This window comes from Pituophis catenifer, unplaced genomic scaffold (assembly GCF_029215685.1).
Source record: "Pituophis catenifer annectens isolate HBS135680 unplaced genomic scaffold, rPitCat1.0.hap2 SCAF_2, whole genome shotgun sequence".
NCBI lineage: Eukaryota > Metazoa > Chordata > Lepidosauria > Squamata > Colubridae > Pituophis > Pituophis catenifer.
In genome coordinates this window covers 156062293-156079580 of record NW_027256882.1, presented here as the reverse complement: position 1 = coordinate 156079580, position 17288 = coordinate 156062293, and the positions used below count along the sequence as shown (strand labels likewise).

At 42.3% G+C, this 17288-nt stretch overlaps 1 protein-coding gene across 1 annotated transcript in view; it reads right to left on the bottom strand.

Annotated features, from left to right (window-relative positions):
• Positions 1-4889: 4889 nt before the first annotated feature.
• The window catches only part of ACVRL1 (activin A receptor like type 1), a 48791-nt gene continuing 36392 nt past the window's right edge, over positions 4890-17288 (bottom strand). Inside the window, exons 9-10 of the mRNA XM_070934857.1 lie at positions 15140-15270; positions 4890-7179 (exon numbers count right to left, since the gene is read on the bottom strand). Of these exons, the coding sequence (XP_070790958.1) occupies positions 7039-7179; positions 15140-15270 (272 nt within the window). The 3' untranslated portion in view covers positions 4890-7038. The remainder of the gene's footprint in view (positions 7180-15139; positions 15271-17288) is intronic.

Genomic DNA, 17288 nt, shown 5'->3' with positions numbered 1-17288 from the left:
TCTCTTGAGATGTGAGAGAAGGATTTTGACAGTTTTATCGCTGGGATAGTCCTAAAACTGCCCCCCTTGTTAACAAGCCAAGGCATGCAGCATATTTCCGTGGTAAAGGGCTTTTAAGTCTAATGATTATCTAATAGGTCACTTTCAGTTCATGTACATTATAATATTTTGCAATATTACTGGAATCAGTGACAAAGAAGTGGGGAAATAACATATTCCAGGAAATGTAATTTCACATTCAGATTTTTATCATAGATTTATACCAGAGACATTTCAACAAAATCTTTGGTTTATGTGCCTCTTTCATCTCTGTCTCAGTTGATTTCTTTTTAAAAAAATGGAGGGGTTGAATTTGTTTCTGCTATCAACAGGAAACTCCTGGAATTCTAGCTGTAGTAGTTTGGCTGATAACAGCTTGGGTCACGCAGGATATTTTGAGTCTGTTCTATAGTCTTGTTTAAACAATGAGATTGATTTCCAGTGGCTGCAGAGTTGATCTGCTTAATCAAAATAGAATCTGCTCAGTGGTGGGATTCAAGTAATTTAACAACCGGTTCTCTGCCCTAATGATTTCTTCCAACAACCAGTGTGCCAAACTGCTGAGAAAGTTAACAACCGGTTCTCCCGAAGTGGTACGAACCGGCTGAATCCCACCACTGAATCTGCTCCTGGACATGGCCTTCAAGCCCATGTTTTTTTCTCAAGTCAAAAAATACATGCAGTGCATATTATTTATTCCCTTCCCATAAAAACTGCAAATACACATGCTGCCTCAGCAAAGGCATTTTCTGCAAATTAAATAGCACATTGAGATTATGTTTGTCAATAATAACGGAACAAAGCTGTGGCCATCCAGATGTTGCTGAATTGAAGCTGCCAGCATCCTCACCATTGGTTGGTTGGATGGAAATCACTAGGATTTATAGTTCGCAACAAGAGTTCCACTGCTTTCCTGCATCTAGAATAGAACAATATAGCCTGTGCCGTGAAGGCCAATGTCGTTCTAGAAGTTTCTAGTTTTAGAAGTGAAGATGGGGCAAGGTAGGGAAAGCTGGGGCTAGTTTAGAAAACAAGCATCATCATAGCTTGTTAGTAATGAGGCCTCCACATTGCTTCTTCAGTTTTTCTGCTGGTGCTCATTACAAAAGTGTTCATTATTGCCACAGTAACAGGTTTCTTCCCCCCACCCCCCACGCCTCATCTTTGTTTTTCATCCTTAGGATTTCACGGTTTCTTCCAGATTTTGTTATAGTGTAAAAAAAAAAAAAAGTGTTGTGGGGGGAGGGATATAAATCCCTGCAGCTTTTTGGATGGAACAACAAAGTATCCATAAATTAGGGGACACCCTGTCAACTCAGATTTATTGTAAGCACTACTTATATAGTGGTGGGATTTGCTTCTCGATAAGTAAGTCTATTTGCCCCTTTAAACTCGAAGCTGAACAGAAAAGATTTTTAACAAAACACACAGTCATAGCGTATCTCGGAGTGGATTTACAGCCTGTTCACTTTCTCAGGGTTAGGGTTGCAAAGTTCAAGGAGATTTATTCCCAAGCAAATGCAATTACAGCTTTACTGGATTAAGGCAAATCAGAAGTTTATTAGAAGGCTGAAAAGGCCCATAAAAGAACAGCCAACTATCACTGAAATCATTCAGGGTACACAAATGCTGGAAGATCAAAGTTTGCACGAGAAGTATGACAGGGCCACTGGCAGGATTCCCTGCAGGGAGACAATGAAATCACTGTGTATGAGCTTTTTCTGCTAAGGGGCTTCAGACAGATCCCTTAACCAAGTAGGGAGCTAGACTCAGCCTAGGGGTGCATTCATAAAGTTGAGAGCACATGATGAGCGTTACTCCCCAAAGGGCTCCCAGTCAGATTTGTCTGTTTTGATAATGGCTGCTGCAATGAGCAAGGGTAGTCCCCAAATGCTGATTTAGCCAGAGAACAAGCTCCCTCCTCCCCAGTGTACTTTCTCTTCTCCCAGTGGGCCTTTATTGAGCCCAAGGGCATTTCTCCAAATTAATATGGTGCTAGAGCATTTTGCTTTGCATTGCAGCATGCCTGTTTCCTATTCTCTAAATAATAATAATAATAATAATAATAATAATAATTTTTAAAAAGCATAAAAATCAGGTGGAACAGAGAGTTTGGGGGGGGTACCACTTTGTCTGACCCTGAACTAAAGTTTTATCTTGTGTTAATGTAGTTACACAAGACTAGAACAACTGTTGGCGTATTATCAGCTGTAGGATCCGTCTGTCTTTCTTTCAATATTAATCGGTGTCTGAAAAGAGACACAAGTGCGTACATTACATGAATGACAAAATTTCACATATTCACTGGAAAATTATGGACATTGTATAAGAGTTGTGCACAGAGCTCATTCACAGTTGAATTGTAAATCTAACTATGAATGCCTAATTATTTTTAGTGTTACCTAATGTTTACAGGGTGAAGAAAAGAATGTAAACTAAACAGTGAGAAGCTATATGAACAATATTGGCAGCACTTTGGCAATGTATATCCATTGGTCCTTCAACAATCAGATGTCAGGATGGACATGCAAAGAAAACAGAGGAATTTCTGAATACATGCTGAGGAAAAAAGCCATCTATTCCAGGGGTGTCAAACTCAATTTAATTGAGGGCCGCATCAGGGTTGTGTTTGACCTTGGTGAGGCCAGGGGTGGTGGTGGCCAGGGGGGCGTGGCCAGCTCGATGTCACTTGTGTCAGGGGCGCCTTTGGTACCCTGAGCACCCTGCCAGAGGAAACGGGCTCCCGAGCTCCGTTTTCAGCTGCCATGGCCTCCTGCAACCCTCTGCCAGCGAAAATGGAGCTTGGGAGAGCCGCACGTGGCCCACACAAGCTCCGTTTTCACTGGCAGAGGCACTGCAGGTCCATCCTTCGCTGTTTCCAGGCCCCGCAGGCCAGATCTAAGCACCCCGCTGGCCAGATCCGGCCCCCGGGCCTTGAGTTTGACACCCCTGATCTATTCTCTCAGGAGAAATTATGGCTCCTAATTATGATCCCGTAAGCATGAGAGAAACATGCATGTGATCCTTGTGCTAAATTGTATCTGTCTGCCTAGTTAACTTAAATTTTTCTTCCTGCAGACTTGCACATTTCTGCTATCAGTGGCAGTGGCAGTGGCTATGGAGACCAGAGGGTTTTTTAAAAAAATCAAATCCATATTTAGCTTAGACTGAGACTTGTCCCTGAGTTTAGAGTCTGCACATGAGGGCTTCTTTCCAGCACATGGAATGATTTATGCTTAATTACTTTTGATCAGAGTGGTTTGGATATGTAGACTTATTACTACATATGTTACTGATTCACATGGGCAAGCTTCTGATTAAAATAAATATACAGTTAAGCTTCTGTGCCAATTGGAGGGCTGTGGGGGCACCGTTTTGCTAGCAAATAAACTGAGATGATGGTTTGGAAGAGCAGATGCATCTAACACAGTGTTTTCTTGGCTTATCAATGTGCTATTTTGTAGTTTTGTCCAACATCCATTATCAAAGCTGGAAAATTGATTGGGTTCTTAATGGTCAAATAACATGATAAAAATTCCAGCCTGTGCTACATAGAATTTAGAACTTCCTAGACTAATAAAATCATGGAGCCAGCCTCAATATTTTGGACACTCATCTATCCTGGATAAACAGCAGTTTGCAATCAGCAAGCAATTGGCTATGAAATCATGCAGCTGTTGAGCTCTTAGGGAACATAAGCAGCTATCTAGTTCAGTCACAAACTGACTCGCAGTGGCTCTTCCTTGGTTGCAGAGAGTTAACTTTCCCACCTTCATCTCAAGTGATCAGGATGGAACCCAAGACAAACCGTACATTTGTCAAGCATCCTGCAGCTAATCCTGCCTCTGATTAGTATATGATAAGTATATCTGCAAAACCTTTTTTATTACTGAATGTTTTATTCCTGACATTTTTAGGTTATATATAAAATACTGTGTGCATCTAAAAGCCAAAAACCATTATGCATGCAATTTCCTGAAAATCAGTGAGACTAACTTCCCAGTATAGCAATAGCAATAGCAATACCAATAGCCACTTTTGCTTATATACCACTTTACAGTGCTTTACAGCCCTCTCAAAGTGGTTTACAGAATCAGCATATTGGCCCCAACAATTTGGGTCCTCATTCTACCCACTTTGAAAGGCTGAGTCAACCTTGAGCCTGGTGAGATTTGAACTGCCAAATTGCAGTCAGCCAGCAGTCAGCAGAAGTAGCCTGCAGTACTGCACTCTAACCACTGCGCCACCACAGCTCAATATCATGGATATATTTTCAATCAGTCTTATTAAAGTATATGATGGCAAAAAGACTTTGACAAGCAGATGTTTGACAGAGGAAATCCTGAATTCAGATTCCAATTCAGTTGATTGATTGGACATATTCATATCCCTTAACAAATATGTTTTTTCCCTCTTTTTTTAAACTACTGTAATCCAGCAAGCTTGCATGCACCACTCATTTGCATGAGCTGAAAGAAAAGGCATAGTTTAATTATTACTTGCCATCTTGGAGTGCATTTAGAACACTTGACTCCTGTTAGTCCTAATGGGATTTAAGTGGTCTCTGAGTGAAGATGTAGCTTTTTAAAAAAAAAAAACTGTTTCCCCCCCTGAAACTCCTTGTCCTCTTTTGTTAATTTGTGCTTCTCATCCTTCTCCCCATTACAGAATCTTTGTCTGGAGCCAGTTATTTTGGAACGTTTTTGCAAGCAACAAGGCTGGTGATTCCCTCCCCTCCCCCCCTCGAGCATGTTTAATAAATACAAAAATAATTTCTGTGCAAATTAGTAATGATCTCAAAGCAATTTTGAGGCTATTGATGAAATGAGGTTCTGTGTTTTTCACTCAGTTCTACTCAGCTATCCTGCATATATATTATATGCTGATATACATTTCTATGACATAGAAAGCTAATTCCTTGGAGATTGTTACCACAACTCAGTTGAATGAACAGGCCTTCCCCATTGCTTTCCTGTTAATGTTTTGTCTTCTCTTGTAATAGGCTATTCAGTCTTAGTTCAGTCTTAGGCCTGATTAAAATGTTGAAAACTTTTTCCACCTTCCACCCTTTTATTTAAAACAGTCATTTTACAAGGACAGGCCTTGGCCTTTGCAATTTGTTCACTTGTAGATGTATCCAGCATGTCAAGAAGGAATCTACTCATCTCAGTTTAACTATTGGACTCGGTTTGCGCACAGGGTTTGTGAAGCTTACAGCTATTGCAACTCATCCATGTGGTATAGTAACATCAGGTGGAAGAGTAATGTTTGACCCAGCTTATATTTTAGATAGGGTGCATTCCTCTCACCCCCCCTCCATCTTAAAATCAATAGAGTGAAGTTCCCATCATTTTATTTGGTTAGACTTTTGCCTTTTATTGCATTTGCATACTGAAATTTCTCAAAATTCAATTGAGGCAGTCATATGCAAATCCAGCCATTGGACATTCACCTTGGTTCCGAATTGTCTAAAACCTTTGAGGGCTCCTAAGAAAAACTGCAATGGCTGAACAATAGTGTTGGTGATGCTTAATTCTTGCTGGGCTCAAATGCAGAAAAAATTGCATCCTATGTGTGTGTGCTAAGGTATTTAAATGTAATAGTTAAAGCAGTGGGGTTGTGCAATGAGCCAGAAGACACAGTTATAGTAGATTGGTTGGAGAGCACTGGCTCCTGTGTGAGGCAATCTATGCTGTGATTGGATACTGTGGATGTAAAGGGGGAGTTTCTTTGTTTTCCCGCCTTTTTCTTCCATGTATCCTGTATGCTCTGTGATTTACTTCAGGATGCCCCTGTTAGTCTGACTATCTTGTTTGCTGCAAATATAGATGTAAATATATATTTATTTATATAAAACTACAAATTCATGTCAGCGTCTCTGACTTCATTTGGACATCTGCTGTGCAATTCCCTGACTCTGTGTGTATATGTGTGTATTCACTACCGGTAGTCTTCCATCCACAGAGAGCAAAACCAGCTCCATTCAGCATGGTTGCTATCCCTGTTTCTACTGACCATGTTCAGGGATTATATGACAGGGCTAGTCAGGGCTGGTTCTAAGATCAGTTACAGGATGGAAAGCCATTTTGGAGCCTTGTGCTACTAAATTCCAGCTTATATATATAAAAAATCATGACTACATACAAGCAAAGCAATATCACACTGACCATCTAGACCAGTGGTTCTCAACCTTCCTAATGCCGTGACCTTTTAATACAGTTCCTCATGTTGTGGTGACCCCCAACCATAAAATTATTCCTAAAACTATTGAAAATATGTGTTTTCCAATGGTCTTAGGCGACCCCTGTGAAAGGGTCATTTGACCCCCAAAGGGGTCCCGACCCACAGGTTGAGAACCACTGATCTAGACAGATTTCCATGTTCACATACAGATAGAAAAAACTGTCGTATCTCCATAGCGGTCTCAGATTGAGCTGGTACAAAGGCTTGCATAGTTGTGCCTATCCCTTTAAACCATTGTAGACACTTTTGAAATGGCTCCTCTGCACACATGTATGCACATGCATGCACACACAGCTAGAGGCACGTACAGATTTTATACGTTCAATCTAAACACTACCTTTGCAAATGATCCTTAACTGGCGTTTCAAAGGCAGCCAACCCTTTGGGCATAGCAGCTGTGTTCTTTGCAAATGGGATCCCTCCCATTTTTCAGGATTTGGTGGCGAGACGGGCTGGCGTCAGGTTACAGATCCAGGGAGTATTTATATTAATGTACATTCTGCAAGAAGTGGGTAGGCCCCTCCTCCCTTTTGTTGCTACAGGAACAAATTAAGGATTCCAGAAGCTGTCATCTGTTCTGTGAAACTTCCTGCAGAGGGTCAGTTTGAGCTATAGAGCTCTAGTCCAAATCCTCTTGGTCAAGCTTCAAAGGAGGTCTGTTGAAGCCACAGACAGAGGCCAGGACCAGCAGGAAACATCGAAGGGGTGACCTTGAACTTCCTTTGAGCCAAGGAGCCAGAAATCCAATCTCTGCTCCTAGAAGTTAGGAGAGTATTTGGGTTTGTGGAAGGAGGTGCTGAGTTTTTTCAATGTCTTTTTAATCCTCAGAGCTGTGAGTCTTGCTGAGGGACTCTGGAACCAGCATTCTTTCATGATCTTAGCTAGGGAAGATAAAGCCTGGAAAGTGAGTGGGGATGGGGGAGGGGAGGTGAGGGAAAGAGAAGGGATAGTTAGAATCAAATCTAGATTTAACACATTTTCCAAAATTCTACACAACTAGAATCTTGCATGCGTATTCACTGGACTCCCATCCTGAGCAAAAGCTTGGCAGAGTTTAACTATGGTTGAGACGACTGAGACCACTAGTCTTGCAAGGATGGGGCTATGAGACTTTTCTTGCATGTTTTAAAGGACGGTCTTTTCTGTTTTTAAGCATCAGGCCTGCTTGTTAACATGAGGTGGAAGTCAGGGATAGTTTTTGTTGAACTTGGGGCCACAGAGTTAGGGTCTATAAGGATAGATCAAGGATAAATTAAGGAATTTACACTTTCATGTCATTTCCTATTGCCTGACAGAATTTCAGTCAGAGCTATCTTTGGAATTGATGCTGAAGTTTTCTAGATTTATGACATCTAGGAGTAACATAAGTACTCATATTCTCAATGTCTGACTTTTGGAGCAATTCAGAAGTCAATAGCACCAAGGACAGCTATAATGTCAACACACGATGAAAATTAAATGCTTAGTTATACTCTTATTCAGATTAGGGGGATGTTTCTTTGGTGGGAATACAGGTAATCCTCAGATCAGAACAGTTCATTTAGTGACTGTTCAAATTTACAGCGGCACTGAAAAAAACTGACATGACCATTTTTCACACGATCGTTGCAGCATCCTCATGGTCATGTGATCAAAATTCAGATGCTTGGCAACTGACTCATATTTATGACAGTGTCCCATGGTCATGTGGTCAGCTTTTGCGACCTTCTGACCAGCAAAAGTCAATGGGGAAGCCAGATTCACTTAACAACCGTGGTACTAAAAATTGCAGTGATTCACTTAACAACTATTCACTTAACAACTACGGTTTGCTGAATAAATCCTAGATGGCAAGAAAGGTTGTTGGGCAAAAATCACTTCCCGCCTGGACTACTGTAACACTCTCTACATGGGGCTCCCCTTGAGGAGCACCTGGAGGCTCCAACTGGCGCAGAGTGCGGCCGCGTCGGTGGTTATGGGAGCAACATGGCGCTCCCGTGTGACACCTCTCCTGCGTGAGCTGCACTGGCTCCCGGTGGTCTTCCAGGTGTGCTTCAAGGTTTTGGTTACCACCTTTAGAGCGCTCCATGGCTTAGGATCTGGTTATTTACGGGACCGCCTACTACCACAAGCAGCCTCCCACCGGCCGGTACGCTCTCATAGAGAGGGGCTCCTCCGGGTGCCGTCAGCTAAACAATGTCGACTGGCGGCCCCCAGGGGCAGGGCCTTCTCTGTGTGGGCACCCACTATCTGGAACGAGCTCCTCCCAGAGATACGGAGGATCCCGGATCTGCGCACTTTCCACCGTGCTCTTAAGACTCTCCTATTCCAGCAAGCCGGCCTGGCCTAACCTTTTCCCCTGTTTTAAAATTCTTTTAAATCAAAATTTTAATCCGTTTTAAATTATTGGGATTTTTAATTGTCTCGGGCTAAATTATTTAATCTGGTTTTAATTATGTTCTTAACTTTTGTATTTATGTATTTTATTTTGTTCCTGTTCACCGCCCTGAGTCCTTTGGGAGTAGGGCAGTATATAAATCTAATAAAACAAACAAACAAACAAACAAACTTAACAACTGTCTCACTTAGCAACAGAAATTTTCAGCTCCATTGTGGTTGTAAATTGAGGATTACCTGTACCTCAGATCTTTTGACTTGTCATAAATGGATCAGTCTTTGATTAAGATTGCATTTATATCTGGATCCCATGTCCAGTAGGGGCAGGGTCTACTACAGTGATCTGCCCAAAAAAGTTACTCAGTTTGAGTTGATTTTTAAAAGAGCTTGGAAAGTCTGTTGTAGTACCAGTGATTTTGTTGGTGTTCTGGTTGAAATGTAGAAGAAAGAATTTTAGCACTGTTCACAAAATTATTCCTGGGATAGACACATGTTAAAGAATTGGTGGAGGGGGTGGGTGGGAAGAGACTGAAGTTTGGTAAGGTACAATATAAATGATTTTATTGTCATGGTGATCTCTGCAGCACAACAGCAATTGAACCAATCAGGGTGCCATCATTAACGCAGAATCAAATATGAAAATCTCTCTCTCCTCTGATAGGGTCAAACTTGGACACCCGATAATATAGAATAGTTCTTAGTTCTATAAATCTCCCTTTTATTCTGTTCCTCAATATGACTTGCAACATATTTGAGAGTCAGTTTGATCTAGTGGTTAAAACACCAAGCTACAAACCAGAAGCCTGTGAATTCTAGTTTCGTTTTAGGCATCCATTTTGGGCCAGTCACACTCTCTCAGCCCAACCCACCTCACAGCTTTGTTTTTTGTGAGAAAAATAGGAGTATTATGTATGTTTGCCACCTTGAGTTGTTTGTAAAGATAATAAAGGTGGGATATAAACAAACGAACAAACAAACAAACAAACAAATAAATAAGCAAGCTTCTAAGCAGGAATTTATTAAATATGTTTTTTGAAGGGAGGGGTGCCTTCAACTCAATGTTGGCTCCTGGTGATTGATTGGACAAGTCCCTGCAGTTTTTTTTAATTCTTGGCAAGATTTTTCAAAAGTGGTTTGCCATTGCCTTCTGCCTAAAGCTGAGACAGAATGGCTGGTACAAAATCACCTAGTTGGCTTTGTTCAACTATATCACTGCTACATCTGCAACTAGCAAGCAAGTCTCCCCAAAGGAAGAAAAAACAAAAAGCTGAGGAAATATAAGGTTCATTTCGGCTGACAGCTGAAGCTACCCTGAAGATTTATCATTTCCTTCTGAGGATTTAGCATGCATTTGAGAATTTAATGTCTCCAGACTATAGGATACCCTAGGAGACAGAATGTAGAGATAACCCTCAATTTATCTGATGGAACAGGGTTTTCTGAAAGTGTCTGTTGTAAACAGGAAGCTATGTACACTTTGAAATGAAAGTCGGAATAGACCCACTAAGCATGGTGTTTTCCAGACTCTCCATAAGATGCCATTCAGAGATTGTGTTCTGAGTACAGATCACCTGAGGGGGGCAGTAAGAGATGCAAACCCTCGTCCCTCATTATGCAGGTACCAAGACGGTCTGACAAGGATTACAGAAAAGTGGAAGAAGGGCTTGTGTGTCAATCACACAGTTCTGGGAAGGGGAGGGAAGGAGGGAGGTGTCCTAGCAACAGTCATGGCCCCTGAGGAGAGTGGAATTGAGGACATCAGAAAGGCATCAATAGTGAAATATCATATCTATGCAACAGAAGGTAACCCTGAATTTTAAGATGACTACTTCTGAAAAAGTAGTTAGAGGGGGGGAAAAAAAGTCCTGTGCAAGGCCTACCCTCCCAAATAAATATGCAGGTAGGATATGCTTCAATCCAAGAAGGACAGGGATAAAAAAATAAAAATAACGCAAGTAGAATGAATTAGAATGAAATGCCAATAAAATAAGATATCCATTTATAAAATAAATTGAAGCTCATCTGCATATGGCCAATTACACCAAAATCAACCTCATGTACACAAACACAACTACATATACAGGTAGTCCTCAACTTATGACCACAATTAAGCCCAAAATTTTGTTTACTGAAGCAGTTGTTAAATGAGTTCTTGCCACAGTTGTTAAGTGAATACCCGCAGTTGTTAAGTTAGTAGCACGGTTGTTAAATGAATCTGGCTTCTCCATTGACTTTGCTTGTCAAAAGGTCGCAAAAGATGATCACAGGACCCCAGGACACTGCAACCGTCATAAATATGAGTCAGTTGCCAAGTGTCCAAATTTTGATCACGTGGCCACGGGGAGGCTGCAATGGTCGTAAGTGTGAAAAAATGCTGTAAGTCACATTTTTCAGCGCTGTTGTAACTTTGAAATGGTCACTGTATATGGTTGTGCACAGATGCATCCTGTCTTCAATGCCCCCACCCCACCCCAATTAAAAAAAAAAACAGAACAGGGAGAGGCAAGGAAAAAGGGTAGCTGAGCTAGGAAAGAAACAAAGAGGAAGGAAAGAACAAAACAGAGAGATGAGCAGGCACAGAAGACAGATGGACAGAAGAAGGAAAGGAACTGTTCTACTTAGGCAGTAAAAAGGGTTAAAACTTAGCAGACGAGTGCCTGCTCCCGAGGGATGGGCATTCTGCAAAGGCATCCATTGCCTTCTGCATGAATCTGCAGCCTCCTGCACTCCCTGCACCTTATCAGTCAATGGTATGCCCTTAACCACTTGCACTGTCCCAGTTTGGACCAGCCGAAGCTTCTGAGTGATCTTCCAAGGCAGCCTTTGCAAAGCGTCTTGCAGTAAGTATTTAGGCAAGATAAATGTATTTGTGTATCTTGTGATGAGTACTCCATCACTAGAAATGTTCGATCTTTGGCAAAGGACAATGCGAATGACTTCATCCCTATTTGTTGTAACTTTAGAGTAACATCAGCGAAAATGGTTGGGACTATTTGCATTTGTTTTTCTTCCCGGGTTGTACAGCGAAGTTATTCTGTTGCTTCATTAGGCACGCAAATGTCAGCTCTAAAAGTGCTGTCTCAGCATATAGCCTGTGTGATGACATTACAGAATTTCCCATGCTATAGGAAAAAGTTACATAATCAGGAGGACAGGGTACAATGTTGGCTAACATATGCTAAAGCCGTTACCATATGGTTTTAGTATTGAGGATAAATTATTTGTGTCTCAAGGCTTCTGGCAGCTGGCAATGAGGGTCTGGGAAGAGTTTCACAATTCGGAATGCTCCACTCCAATCTCCTTTTCAGATAAAGTACAGGTGGTCCTCAACTTACAACAGTTCATTTAGTGGCCATTCGAAGTTACAATAACACTGAAAAAATGACTTATGACTGTTTTTCATACTTACGGCCTCTGCAGCATCTCCATGGACACATGATCAAAATTTGGATGCCTGGCAACTGCATCCAAACATCGTATTTACGATGGTTGCAATGTCCTAGAGTCATATCAGTGGTGAAATCCAAGTTTTTTTTACTACTGGTTCTGTGGCCATGGCTTGGTGGGCGTGGCAAGGGAAGGATATTGCAAAATCTCCATTCCCACCCCACTCCTAGGGAAAGATATTGCAAAATCCCCACTCCCTCCCCACTCCTGGGGGAAAGATACTGCAAAATCCCCATTCCCATCCCACTCTGGGGCTAGCCAGGGGTGGTATTTGCCGGTTCTCTGAACTACTCAAATTTTCTGCTACCGGTTCTCCAGAACCTGTCAGAACCTGCTGGATTTTACCCCTGGGTCATATGATCACATGACTTTCTCACAAGCAAAGTCAATGGGGAAGCCAGATATACTTAACAACTATGTTACTAACTTAAGAACTGCAGTGATTCACTTAACAACTGTGGCAAAAAAGATCATAAAATGGGGGCAAAATTCACTTAACAACTAGCTCACTTAGCAATAGAAATTTTGGGCTCGATTGTGGTCATAAGTTGAGGACTACCTGTATAGAAAAAACACTATTGAAGTGGGATCAGCCACAGAGATGGTTGGCCCAAGGAAATCCACCTCAGTAGGAAGCTCATCAAGGGATCTTGAGCTATTTGCTATCTCACCACTAATTCAGTTTAGGGGACATATTTTACCATTTAGATCTTCGCAAAGGAAAAAATGTCATGGAATATGAGAGTGAGAAATAAAAGCTTTCTTCATGGGATAAAGTAGTGGACAGGGCTCTTCAAGGAATGAAATGGTGTTCAGGCTCAATGATTCATCCCTGGCTTAATTAAGATGATGGCCCTGTTCAAATTCAATTGCTAATTGGGGCACACCCTTGTTTACATGAAGGAATCTTCAGTTTGGTGGTCTGCAAAGTAAAAAACAATCCCTTATCGTCCACTTGTTTGCATGCATGGTTTACTCTAAGGAGGGCGAATAGCTCTGTGCTGGCATTTTATCTTCTGACCACCCAAGGCCCTGGTCATCCTCCCTCTAGCTTCTGGGATTCCAGCAGCCGCTGCCCATGATTCTTCCTGCTTGTCTTATCTTTGCATTCTTTTTTTTCTGAACTAGTGCCAAGATTCTCTCCCAGGGATTCTGAAGTCATAATTTACAACACAATCTGCGCTTCTCTGTCTTATAAAAGCCCAGTAGGTCCTGCAGCGGATTTGCCAGGTATCAAGCCAGAGATTGGCCTGGCCCACTGAAAACAAAGAGTAAATCACGTATTTTCTTCCCTATCCCGTCCCTCATTCATTCAGCCCTATCTCAGACAGATGTTCTACAGTCGTAGAATACAAAGAAAATTGGGAAAGATAGAAAATGTAGAAAAAAGGTTGGATAGAGAACCGGAAAGGACAAGACCAGTGGTGGGTTGCCCCCAGTTCGGACCGGTTTGCAAGAACCGCCCCGGATGTCGTCATCGGCGATCTGCGCATGCAGAAGCTTCCCGTTGCGAACCGGTAGTAAAGGTAAGTAGAACCCACCCCTGGACAAGACATATATGGGCCCTGTGTCTTCTGACTAACTAGAAGACACAAAGCTATATGATAAATCTTCAAGTGGAAGCCTGGCAATCTGAACTGTTACAAATATTATTTCTTCAGATGTTGCCATGCAGAGAGCTTGCCTCTGGATTACCACCTCATAATTTTTGAAACCATTTTACAAAGCAGTCCCTATTTAATTTTTATAGTGGGTCTTTTTGGTTTTAATAACGACTTTTGATACTTTTTATAATGATTGTTTTTTTTTATATATTTTCTATTTTGTTGATTGTTGCAGACCAGGGGTGTCAAGCTTGCAGCCCATGGGGTGGATGCGTCACGCGCTGGCCACGCCTACCCCGGGTTTAGCAAAGGGGGAAAAAGTTGTGATGTCACGTGATGACAACGTGATGTTGCGAGTTTGACACAAATGTTGTAGACTGTCAAAAGTCACTTTTTGTGAGCTGGGTTGCCACACAAATGTGATTAATAAATAAATTAAATAGTTAAATATCCCAACAGGGCCATAATGTGATGGGGCAGCCCAGAATTCTTCTAGGGGAAGAACACCAAGGCATGGCAACCTTTGTGTAGTGAGAGTGGGCATCAGCGGTGAAATCCTCTGAAATCTGCTACTGGTTCTGTGAGTCTGCTAATTAGCATGTACTTTGTGTGCACATAGCAGAGTTTCTCAACCTTGACAATTTTAAAATGTGTGGACTTCCAACTCCCAGAATCCCCCAGTCAGCATGTTGACTGAGGAATTCTGGGAGTTGAAGTCTATGCATGTTAAAGTTGCTTGGGCTAAGGAACACGGCTTTGGAGGAAGTGCTAAACATGATCATCAGGGCAGTTCTTTCAGAGACGAAGGGGAGTGTGAATTAGCTGATGGGGTAAATAATCTCATTTTTCCAAGACAGTTAGAAGATACATGGCATCATTGGGATAAGGCATGGCTTTCTTCCTGCATGGAAGGGGCCTCTATCTCCTCAAACTGTTCAATAGATCTAGCTAGGAAGCTTGATTCCTATGCGGATGCGGTATAAGATGCTTTCTTTGCTTCTGCCTCTACTCTGGAAGTTGATGGCCACACAACAGGGGTGAAATCCAAAATTTTTCCCTACTGGTTCTGTGGGCGTGGCTTGGTGGGTGTGTCAGGGGAAGGATATTGCAAAATCTCCATTCCCACCCCACTCCAGGGGAAGGATACTGCAAAATCTCCATTCCCTCCCCTCCTGGGGGTAGGATATTGCAAAATCTCCATTCCCACCCCACTCTTGGGCCAGCCAGAGATGGTATTTGCCGGTTCTCTGAACTACTCAAAATTTCCGCTAACGGTTCTCCAGAACCTGTTAGAACCTGCTGGATTTCACCCCTGCCACACAGCAATCCTAGCTCAACAAGCGTCCTTTTTGAAATAACGGGAACCCCTTCCTGTTCAATAACAAAATAAAGCACTAAAAGTTATCTTTCTAATAGTTTGCATCACTTACCGGGTCAGAGAACATCCGATTTGGAATGGTGGGTGTCTGCTGGTCAATGCAAACCACTTTTTTCATGTCTTCAAAGCTGGGGTCGACTGGAACCAAGTCAAAGAAAGGAGGTTTATAATCTTCAATAATCCCTGCAGGATAAAAAAAAAAAATGGAGGGAAAAGGAAGGAGAAGTCTTGAGGCTGCAAGCATGCAGACATTATTCAGTGTGAATATCATCTTCCTGTACCATCTGTTATGTCCAGCCCAGGTCCTGGTGTTCGAACGTAGTCAAATAAGGACAAAAGAAAAGCTACACAGATTCAGGAGGACTGTGCTGATAAAGGATCAGGCTCATACAAATAGAAAAAATATATATTTTTCAGTGGTTCCGTTTCAATTCTATGAGTACACAGGTATATATATGGAAAAAAGCTAAATCTGCCCATTATCTCAGACTAGGGGGATCATCATGAACATGGAACTGGAATTTGTTTAGATCCTATGCCAGCAATCATGTTCTCCAACACCATATAAGCTAATGGCTTTCTTTTTGTCCTGGAATCAAAAACAACTGAACTGAGTCTGAGGACGTTGCTGTAGAAAAGACCTATTTTGATATGCATTTCTGCCATTTGGCAACCCAACCCAACCATTTCGGTTAAATAAAAGACTTTAAAACATTTCCTCTGGAAAATCTCAGAAAAGATTCCACCCTGACAATGTCCAGACATAGGTGGGCCTCCTCAGTGGAGAGGAAAGACCAAGGTAGAAATCTTTTAAACAGCCTCCATTGAGAAATAGTAAGTGGTGAGACTACTTTTGTTACTGACAACACACATGCACGCCTTACGAGCAAATGCTCACATGTCTTCCATTCAGTGCAATAAAGCAGTTTCCACTAGCTGAGCAAGGTAGGTCGGTGGGAGGGGCAGGGGTTAATGTTGAAGGAAGGCTTGACCTAGACCAGGGGTCTGCAACCTTAAACACTCAAAGAGCCATTTGGACCTGTTTCCCACAGAAAAGAAAACACCGGGAGCCACAAAACCTGCGTGGGCATGACCAACTCGACATCACTCACTTCCACCAGTCACATGACCGCCCCCCTAGCCACGCCTAGCCAGATGGTCATTAGGGCAGAAAACCAATTGTTAAAAAACACCGGGAACCACAAAACTCTTTTGACATCTCTCTCTCCCTCCCTTCTTCTCTCCCCCACCCTCTGTATCTCTCTATGTCTCTCTCTCTCCCCCTCTCTCTGTATCTCTCTCTGCCCCGGCTGCTTCTCCATTGCCTGCTGTTGCCCTTACCTTCTCAAGCCAGGCGAGGAGTGACTGGGAAGGGAGGACGAGAGGCGGAGTCAGCCAGTAGTGGGGTCACCCAACAGGGAGCCACAGCAGAGGGCCCAAAGAGCCGCATGCGGCTCTGGAGCCGCAGGTTGCTGACACATTACCTAGACTGTTGTTTTCTTATAGGGAGAATGGAAAAATGAGGCTAAATTGGTGAAGATCAGTGTTTTTCAAATTTGGCAACTGAATTAGTGTATGTAATGGTATGGATCTTTCAGAGTGGAAGATAAAAAAAACAGTAGTTCTTCATGTGAATCCTGTTTCTTCTCCATAGAATACAGGTAGTTCTCGATTTACAATCGTAATTGAGCCGAAAATTTCTCTTGCTAAGTGAGACATTTGTTAAGTGAATTTTGCCCCATTTTATGATCTGTCTTGCCACAGCTGTTAAGTGAATCATTGCAGTTGTTAAGCTATTAACACGGTTGTTAAATGAATCTGGCTTTCCCACTGACTTTGCTTGGGAGAAGATTGCAAATGTGATCACATGACCCCAGGACACTGCAACCATCATAGCAATAGCACTTAGACTTATATACCGCTTCACAGTGCTTTACAGCCCTCTCTAAGCAGTTTACAGAGTCAGCATATTGCCCCCCAACAATCTAGGCCCTCATTCTACCCACCTCGGAAGGCTGGAAGGCTGAGTCAACCTTGAGCCTGGTGAGATTTGAACTGCCAAATTGCAGGCAGCCGGCAGTAAGCAGAAGTAGCCTGCACTCGAACCACTGCGCCACCCACAGCTCAATCTTATCATAAATAAGTATCAGTTGCCAAACATCCAAATTTTGATCACATGATCATGGGGAGGCTGCAACAGT